The 9,299-nt window shown below is 45.4% G+C and overlaps 1 protein-coding gene across 1 annotated transcript in view; it reads left to right on the plus strand.

The window, feature by feature from the left end:
- LOC137411877 (anaphase-promoting complex subunit 1-like) overlaps positions 1–9,299 on the plus strand; it is a 57,694-nt gene that overhangs the window by 36,466 nt on the left and 11,929 nt on the right. The window contains exons 13-16 of the mRNA XM_078777453.1: positions 5,058–5,148; positions 6,897–6,962; positions 7,054–7,185; positions 9,174–9,299. The exon at positions 9,174–9,299 is cut by the window's right edge and continues 18 nt beyond it. Of these exons, the coding sequence (XP_078633579.1) occupies positions 5,058–5,148; positions 6,897–6,962; positions 7,054–7,185; positions 9,174–9,299 (415 nt within the window). The remainder of the gene's footprint in view (positions 1–5,057; positions 5,149–6,896; positions 6,963–7,053; positions 7,186–9,173) is intronic.

Here is a 9,299-nt window from a genome sequence, read left to right on the forward strand (position 1 = left end):
CGAAGTTAAGTAATTGTTCCCATTTGTATTTTCATTATAACTGTATTTATTTTATGGTGTTGTACGTATCGTGTGTCCCGAGGAAGATTTTCGGTGCAAATCTTTCGTACTTGTATAGAAAATCGTGTTAAATTGTGCCGTGTCTTTTGAGGCCTTGTACAGTGTACACTGTACAACCTTGAGGCTTTGTTTTCCTCTCAGCGGTCCGTCTTTTGTGCTCCAATAACTTTCGTTCTCTGCTTTTCCCAGTCTTTTCACCCCATAGCCCATTAATTGTACACTTTCTAAAATCCAATCTCACCCCTCTCCTCCAAATCTTCATAAAAACAACTCAAAAAAACAAAACAAAAAACATTTCCTTTTCTGTTCTTATTCTTTGTTCTCATTCGTTTATTCGTTCGTTCGTTCTTCGAACGACATTCACTGTTATTACTGTTACTGTAATAACAGTTATTACTGTTCACTGTTAACGTTCACTGTTATTAACCTTATAAATATAATGTTTACACTTTCCCCTCAAGTTCTGTATTCCGTCATATATTATATCACCTTTTTCTTCTTCTTTAAAAGGTTGCTTTCGACTTGCTCACCAAATCTATCCATCCCCAAAAAAAATTCCATCTCCTTCAGTGCCTCTTTTCTACATTCCCTAAACTCTCCTGCACTCCTTAAACATATTTTTGACTCGAAGGTCACAAGAAACTCATTTTGCAATAAATGTTCGTTTCCCATTAATCGTACACTTTCTAAAATCCAATATCACCCCTCCCCTCCAAATCTTCCCCATAACCCCTCCCATCCAAATCTTCCCCATCACCCTCCCCTCCAAATCTTCCCCCTTGCCACTCCCCTCCTAATCCTCCCCATCACCCATCCCTTTCAAATCTCCCCCCTTTCCCCTTCTCTCCTAAACTCCCCCCACACCCCTCCCCTCCAAGACTCCCCCTCACCCCTCTCCTCCTTGACTCACCCCCACCCCTCCCCTCCAAATCTCCCCCATATCCCATCCCTTTCAAATCCCTCCCCTTGTCCCTTCCCTCCTAAACTCCCCCCTCACCCCTCCCCTTCAAATCTCCCCACCCTAATTTCTTCTCAATTTCCCCCCTCTCACTCCCCCTCCTCAAAGCGTCCTCCCCACTTCTTCCCTCTTCCAACTCTCACCTCCATCTCCCCCAACCTTCTGCCTCGCTCTTCCCCCTCCTCAAATAACACCTCATTGTGCCTCACCCAATCACCATCAAACCTTTTGTCCGCCCCATCCTTCCCTTTCTCCGAGCTATTCCGAAATCTCTGACACACCTTCAACAGCTCTCCCTACCTCTTCCACCTCTTCCACATCTTACCCTCCCCCTCCTCCCCCCTGTTCTGTACCTGATGCTTCCTCTTCCTCTTCATTAACGGTATGGACCTCAAATATCCGGGGCCTTCGTTCAAACTCAACTGATCTCTCCATACAGGTTGCTTCTGTCAAACCAGACAAGATCTGCTTAACAGAAACTTTCCTCCTGCATGATATCTCTGATTCCTTAGTATCTCTCCCGGGTTACTCCCTCCTCCGGTATGATAGACCTGAGCCTCGTCATGGAGGTGGGGTTGCTATCTTTATCAAAAACTCTCTTCCTCACTCGCCCTGCACTGCACTCTCTCCACCTCACCCCCAGGAATACCTCTGGCTACGGCTTCCCCTTCGCTCCCACCTCTTGTTCATATGTGTGTTGTACCGTCCACCAAACAGTGATGACTCCATCGACATCTCGCTGTCTGATAATGTGGACCAACTTTTGTCTACTCATCCTAACTCTCTTTTCCTCATATGTGGTGATTTCAATTGTCACCATGCCAGTTGGCTGGGTGTGGGTACCTCTCTCACCAGCCATGGCTCCTCAGCAAAGGACTTCTGCGACTCACTGGGACTGACACAATCTGTCAATTTCCCGACCCGGATCTCAGTCAACCGAGCATCTTCTCTTCTGGACTTGGTTATGACTAACTTCCCTGAAAATGTCTGCTGCTCTTCTTCTGCTCCAATCGGCTCATCTGATCATGTGCTTGTTAAAGTGGACATCTCTCTGACCATTCTCAGGGAGCCTCCTCAGCGTCGACGAGTCTGGCATTTCACTCAGGCCAACTGGCATGGTCTTCAAGCAGCCATCAATCATCTGGACTGGTCTCCCATCTCTACCACCTCTGACATCAACTCATCCTGGGAATTCTTCCAAAGTAAATTGCTCTCTCTCATGCACAGATTTATCCCATCTCGTCTTCAGTTGTCATATCCTTTCTCCCGTCCATGGTACACGGAATCTTGTGGTGAGGCTGTTGCCCAGAAACAACTTGCCTTCGTCTCCTGGAAAGCAAATCCAACGGAAGGAAATCTCATTTCCTTTCACAAAGCCCGAAACAAGTGTGTGTCCACCCTCAGGAGAGCCAGGAAACAATATCTCTCCGTTCTCAGGACAGAACTCTCTTATCTGTCTCCCTCTTCCAAATCCTGGTGGCGTCTGTTCAAATCTGTTTCTGGTGTTTGTTCCCCCTCCATCCCCTCCCTTACCTCAAACGGCTACACAGCTGACTCCGCACGTGAAAAAGCTGAATGCCTCAACTCTGTGTTTGCCTCTAATTCTTGTGTCCCAAACCCATCCCTCTCTGTACCCACCGTACCCAGTCGTACCCAGCTGCTCCTGGACTCCGTGTCCTTTCCTCCTGACAAGGTGGAAAAGTTTCTGTCAACCCTCGACTCTGATTCTGCAACTGGACCTGACGGCATCAGCCCACCGGTCCTAAAATCCTGTTCTTCCGCTCTTTCACTCCCTCTCTCTGTTCTCTTCACCCTCTTGCTCAAGGTCAACTGCCATCTGCTTGGAAATCAGCCAACATCACCGCTTTGCACAAAAAAGGTGCAAAAACAGATCCTAGCAACTACAGACCAATCAGCCTTCTCCCAATTATCAGCAAAGTCATGGAATCCATCATTGCTTCGGATATGAAATATTTCCTCTTCTCCAATGGCTTGATCTCTGATCATCAATTTGGTTTCAGACCAGGTCACTCTACTCTGGACATGCTGCTTCTGCTGTCTCGACAATGGATGGAGGTCCTCAATGCCAAACAGGAAATTAGAGCTGTCTCCCTCGACATATCACGTGCCTTCGATACGGTCTGGCACCCCGCTCTGCTCACCAAACTCTCCTCCTTTGGTATCCATGGAAATCTCCACGCATGGCTGGCGGACTTCCTCTCTCGTCGTAGTCAACGTGTGGCCCTGAATGGTTTTCTCTCATCTCCTCTTCCTGTTCAGGCTGGAGTTCCCCAAGGCAGTGTTCTGGGCCCTGTGCTTTTTCTGGTCTTCATCAATGATCTCTCTGACTCTCTTGAAAATCCTCTCTATCTCTTTGCTGATGACTCCACTCTCTGCCGCTCCATTCCTCATCCCTCAGATCGGCAGTCTGCAGCCTCCTCACTCTCTGCAGACCTGGACAAAATCACAGACTGGGCAAACAAGTGGAACATGTCTTTCAATCCTGACAAATCTCACACTCTTACGATGTCTCTCCGAAAAGACCGACTAGACAACCCTCCCATCTACTTTCTGAATAATCCTCTCCAAGAAGTTCTGTCACTCAAGCTTTTGGGTCTCACTATCTGCCATGATCTTTCCTGGGAAAACCACATTTGCAAGCTGGCCTTCAAAGCCAGTCGCCGACTGGGCATCCTCCGTCGTGCGAAGTCCTTCCTTGGCACACCTGAGCTCCTCACCACATACAAGGCTTTCATCCGCAGCTCAATGGAATACTGCTCTCCCCTCTGGGCTGGTGCTCCTGCCTCACACCTAGCTCGTCTTCACGCTGTTGAAACCAAAGCGTTCAGAATCATTGGAATCTCCCGCGATGACGCTATCTCCGAGGGCCTTTCACTTACTCACCGCAGGCAGGTTGGTGGTCTTTCCGTCTTCTACCGACTCCTCTCCGGCCTTGCTCCCCCAGCTCTCTCTGGGCTCTGTCCCCCAAATATTCCTGCAGGTCGCACAAGATCTGCCTGCAACCCTCTTATGGTTAAACTGCCAAAATCAAGACTCTCTGCTCACCTTCACTCCTTAATTCCTCTTTTCTCCCGCCTCTGGAACAAACTCCCTCACTCTCTTCAATCCCACTCCTCCCTCCAGGTCTTTAAAACGGCTGTTCACCACCATCTCTTATCTTCCCCAATCCAAAACCTTGATCTTTTCTACCCCTGCTAATTTCACCCCAAATCCACTTTTTTGAGGTGACTTTTGTCTTCTTTCCTGGAAGTCCTTGGTGTCCTTGCGTTTTATACCTATCCTGCCTCCCACCAGGCCCTCTGCCTCCCACACATCTCCCGATGTCCCTGCCCTCAAATGTTGTGTTTGTGTGCTTCCTCCCCTTCTCTCCCCATCTTGTCGACCGCTCCCATTTTTATATACTTTGTTTACTTGTTTGTTTGATTTGTTTGTTTGATAAATGTTAGCTCTTTCATGAGCCTCGACTCTGTATACAAAAAAAAAAAAACAACCAAAAAGTGCAATTACGGCCACATTTTTATAACGTTTTTAAATGAAATTTTGTACTTTATATGCAATCAACATTAGGGGACACATGAAATATGTAATGATTTTTTGGATTTGACCTCCGTTTCATTCCTCAGAGAGTGGGGACTTGTGGTCACAGGGGTGACAAAGCAGGGGATATTTCAAACTCAAAATTTTCTATTGAGTCATTCCTGGTGGAACGTTTTGCCATCTTTCAACTTTGCTTTATGTGGGAAGCGTGGGAATTTGCTAGGATTTGCTGAGTTGTACCAGTGGGCAATGAAGTCAACGATTAGGATATTTGGATGCCCTGAACACAGGCACCATGGGTTCTCTTGATTTTATGCCCCTTGGCTGAAGATTGTTTTGGATATGACTACACTGATTGATGCAAATGGATGGCTCTGAAGATCCATGCCCTGTCATTTGTAAAAATTAATGTAGGTACCATAAGGTTCAGTTTTATAATGTCGTCGATTGCATTCATTCAGGGTTTATTTGTGCATGACAGGTGTGTCAGATTGGAGGAAAGCAATGACCAATCCCTGATCATTTTTGGTGCTGTCACCTGCCTGACGGCACAGGATGCGGCCCCGCTTGAGGTCTGGTACATATTTTAATTTTTCTGGTGTGAAATATTGACAGATGTTTTTTGAGTTTACCGGGTGTTCAAAAGATCGTTGTTTTGGATTGTGGACTATCTGAGATGGTGGTGAACAACTATATTGAAGACCTGGAGAGAAGGATGAGATTGAAGGGAATGTGGAAGTTGACTCCACAGTTGGGGAAAAGAGGTACAAATGAGTGCAGGTGAGCCGTGATCCTAGATTTAAGGAGTTTCACCAGTAGGAGTTGATGGTGGGCTATGTGCGCCCTGCAGATACATTGGGGGGGACAAGGCACAGAGAGGGTGGAGGATGCAAGACCAGAAAGGAGATGGAAGAAGACAGACCACTGACCTGTTGGTGATGGCAAAGTATAGGTCCATACACTCAGCTTCATCGTGAGAGATCCCAATGATCTTGAAGGTCTTGGTTTCCATGGCATCAAGCTGAGCAAAGGTGAGGCAGGGGCCCCAGGCCAAAGGGTAGAGCAGTATTCCATCAAATTGCGGATCAAAGCCTTGTTGGTGGATAGGACTTTGCATGATGGACGATGCCCATTTGGCTGGCTTTGGAGGCCAACTTTTGAAATGTGGTTTTCCCAACAAATATCATGGCTGGTAGTAAGACCCAGGAGTTTGAAGACTGAACATCCTCAAGAGGATTGTTAAGAAAGTATATACTATATAGGGGTTGCTGGTTGGTCCTTTCGGAGAGAGTTAGTAAGAGTGTGAGATTTGTGAGTATTGAAATATGTATTTCAAGTGTTTGACCAGCTTGTGATTTTTGTCAAGGTCTGAAGAGAAGGAAGAGGCTGCAGCCTTCCTGTCTGAAGGATGAGGGATGTCATGGCAGAGGGTGGGGTTATCAACGAATATATAAAGGGGATTTTCCAGAGTGTCAGAGATCATTGATGAAGATGAGGAATAGGATGGGGCCTCGAACACTGCCTTGGGGCACTCTGGCTTTTATAGAGAGAGGAGAGTGAAGGATTCTGTTGAGAGACACACATTGGCTACGTGAGTGGAGGAAGTCAGTAATCAAAGAGTGGAGTTGGCCTTGGATACCATAAGCAGAGAGTTTTTGTGAGCAAGGTGGGATATGCCAGACTGTATTGACAGCTCAAGATATGTCCAGAGAGATGGGCTAATCTCTTGTCTGATATTGAGGGCCTCCTTCCATTGTTGGGAGAGTAGAAGCAGCATGTGCAAGGTCGAGTGACCTGGTCTGAATCTGAGTTGGTGATCTGAGATGAGATTATTAGAGAAAAGGAATGATTGTGTCAACTGTGATGATGAATTCCATGACCTAGCTGATGATTAAAAGTAAGCTGATATGTCTGTAGTTTTGGGGATCAGTTTTTGTACCTTTCTATGTAATACAGTGATATTGGCTGATTTCCCAGCAGATGGAAGATGACTGAGTGCAAATGATAGGGTGAAAAGGGCAGAGAGAGGATGCGCAAGAGCAGATTTTTAGGACATGTGAGCTGATGTCGTCCTGTCCAGTAGCAGAGTCAGATTCGAGGGTTGAAAGAACCCTCTCAGGTACAAAAGACAGTCCATGAGCAGTTGGTGCGTCTGGGAAGGGTGGGTACAGAGTGAGGGGTTGGGGACACAAGATTTGGAAGCAAACACAGAATTAAGGTATTCGGCCTACTCACAACCAGAATTCCTCAGAAAATCACAATGTTCTTGACATGCATTTTGCTCAGAGTTTAAACTGTATTTATTTTGTTGTTGGAACAGGCAATCAACATGATGCTATTGCTGGAACCCAATGGATCATTTTTGTTGTACTCGGGAATATTCAAGGTGATACATTTTCTTTGATTTGGCAGTCTGCAAGACAAATTTTTCTTACAAAATTGTAATCTCATCATGTTTCACATGAATCCTCTTGCAGGTCAGCAAAGTGTACTTGCCCAACACAGCTTTACCCATGTTCATCAAGGGTGTTGCACCACCGCAGCCAGGCCCACCCAAGGAGTCGATTAGCACACCAATGCGGCCACTGCACACGCCCTCTCTAGATGAGGTAAGATTGTGATCATGCTTTTTATCTCACAAATCCTTGAGTAAGCTTGGCAGAATTCGACATGTACATATTTAATTTCGATGGATAAAACCGATGTTTATTTCTGAGCATTTATTTGCATTTTCATCGATTTTGATTTTCAGAATTATGTAAAATTATTGCAAGGGGCGAGGCATCAGGAGGGATTTACAGGAGGGCCAGACACCTATTTAATGACGAGCCACACTTTGTTTCAAAATGTACAGTTTTCAAATGTTTCACAATGTTGTACACCACACCTTTCCTATGCCATCTCTAGGCGATGCATAACGTCATTGTTGGGCACCGAAGGGGGCTCGGCGATGATGCACGCTGAAAGGGAGTACTCAGTTTTCACTCTGGTTGTTTGTTTGTTTGTTGTACACCGCACCTTTCCTATGCCATCTCCAGGCGCTGCATAACGTCATTGCCGGGCACCGAAAGGGGCTCGGCAATGATGCACGCTGAAAGGGAGTACTGTTATACACCGCTCCTTTCCTATGCCATCTCCAGGCGCTGCATATCGTCATTGCCGGGCACCGAAAGGGGCTCGGCAGTGACGCACGCTGAAAGGGAGTACTCAGTTTTCACTCTGGTTGTTTTCTTTCTTTCTTGTTTTTGTACACCGCTCCTTTCCTATGCCATCTCCAGGCATTGCAAAACGTCATTGCCGGGCACCGAAGGGGGCTCGGCAGTGACGCACGCTAAAAGGGAGTACTCAGTTTTCACTTTGGTTGTTTGTTTGTTTGTTGTACACCGCACCTTTCCTATGCCATCTCCAGGCATTGCAAATCGTCATTGCTGGGCACTGAAGGGGGCTCGGCAGTGACGCACGCTGAAAGGGAGTACTCAGTTTTCACTCTGGTTGTTTTCTTGTTTGTTTGTTGCACACCGCTCCTTTCCTATGCCATCTCCAGGCATTGCAAAACGTCATTGCCGGGCACTGAAGGGGGCTCGGCAGTGACGCACGCTGAAAGGGAGTACTCAGTTTTCACTCCGGTTGTTTGTTTTCTTGCTTTCTTGTTGTACACCGCACCTTTCCTATGCCATCTCCAGGCATTGCAAATCGTCATTGCTGGGCACCGAAGGGGGCTCGGCAGTGACGCATGCTCAAAGGGAGTACTCAGTTTTCACTCTGGTTGTTTGTTTTCTTGTTTTCTTGGTTGTCCGGGCGATATCTCAGCCATCCTTTGAGCAAGGAAGCTGAAATTTCGACACAGTAGTGAGCAAGTCCTTTGTCAAAAACGTTATTTTTTGTTTTTTGAATAATCAATAAATTGAGGAGTTATTTAATTATTAGCGATTAATTAAGTACTTATTTAATTAATTAAATTTCCTTTCTCTTCTGACCATTAACTCAGGCACCTTTTGAGTTAGGAATCTGATATTTGGACATGCCAATGACCAGGTGATTTGGCTGCAAAGGCTATTTTTGATTTATTAATTAATCAATTAATCGATGAATTATTAAATGATTCGATTAATGACAATTTTTTTTTTTTTTTTTAAAGTTACAGATTCTGATGAAATGGTGGTGGTTTATGTGTTCTCTGACCAAATTGATTAATAATTTAATTTTTTTATGATTATTATTTATTTATTTTCATTATTAATCATTTATTTATTTTCTTTCTCATTTGGCCAATATCTCAGGCACCTTTTGAGCTCCGGCTTGACGCCGTGGAACTGCCATGATGAAACTTTGTGGATGAATTGTTTGGAGCGTTCATGCCAATTAGATTTTGGTTCAGGTCCGAATCCAGATTTGGCCTATTGGTGGGATGCAAAACATAAACTGTTCAGCTATAGCTGTGTGCTGTACCGTTCTAGTTCCAAGTGTTTTCTTCAACTCTTTAGTATATAAATTACATGCATTACAATATGTTAATGCAGATTGTTTATAAAAGACCCACTCATTTTACTCTTATATTGTCTTTCATTTCCCTTTCTTTTTCCACCTACACAAAAAGATGGCATTTATCTCTCCATTCCAAGAGCAGCACATCCCAACCTTGTCTTCCGACCTCACTGATATGGAAGAATGTGGTTTCACCCTTCCAGACATCAGCCCGGTCCATCATCTGCGGGATGCTATT

Source organism: Myxine glutinosa, chromosome 5 (genome assembly GCF_964187855.1).
Source record: "Myxine glutinosa chromosome 5, kmMyxGlut1.1, whole genome shotgun sequence".
Lineage (NCBI taxonomy): Eukaryota > Metazoa > Chordata > Myxini > Myxiniformes > Myxinidae > Myxine > Myxine glutinosa.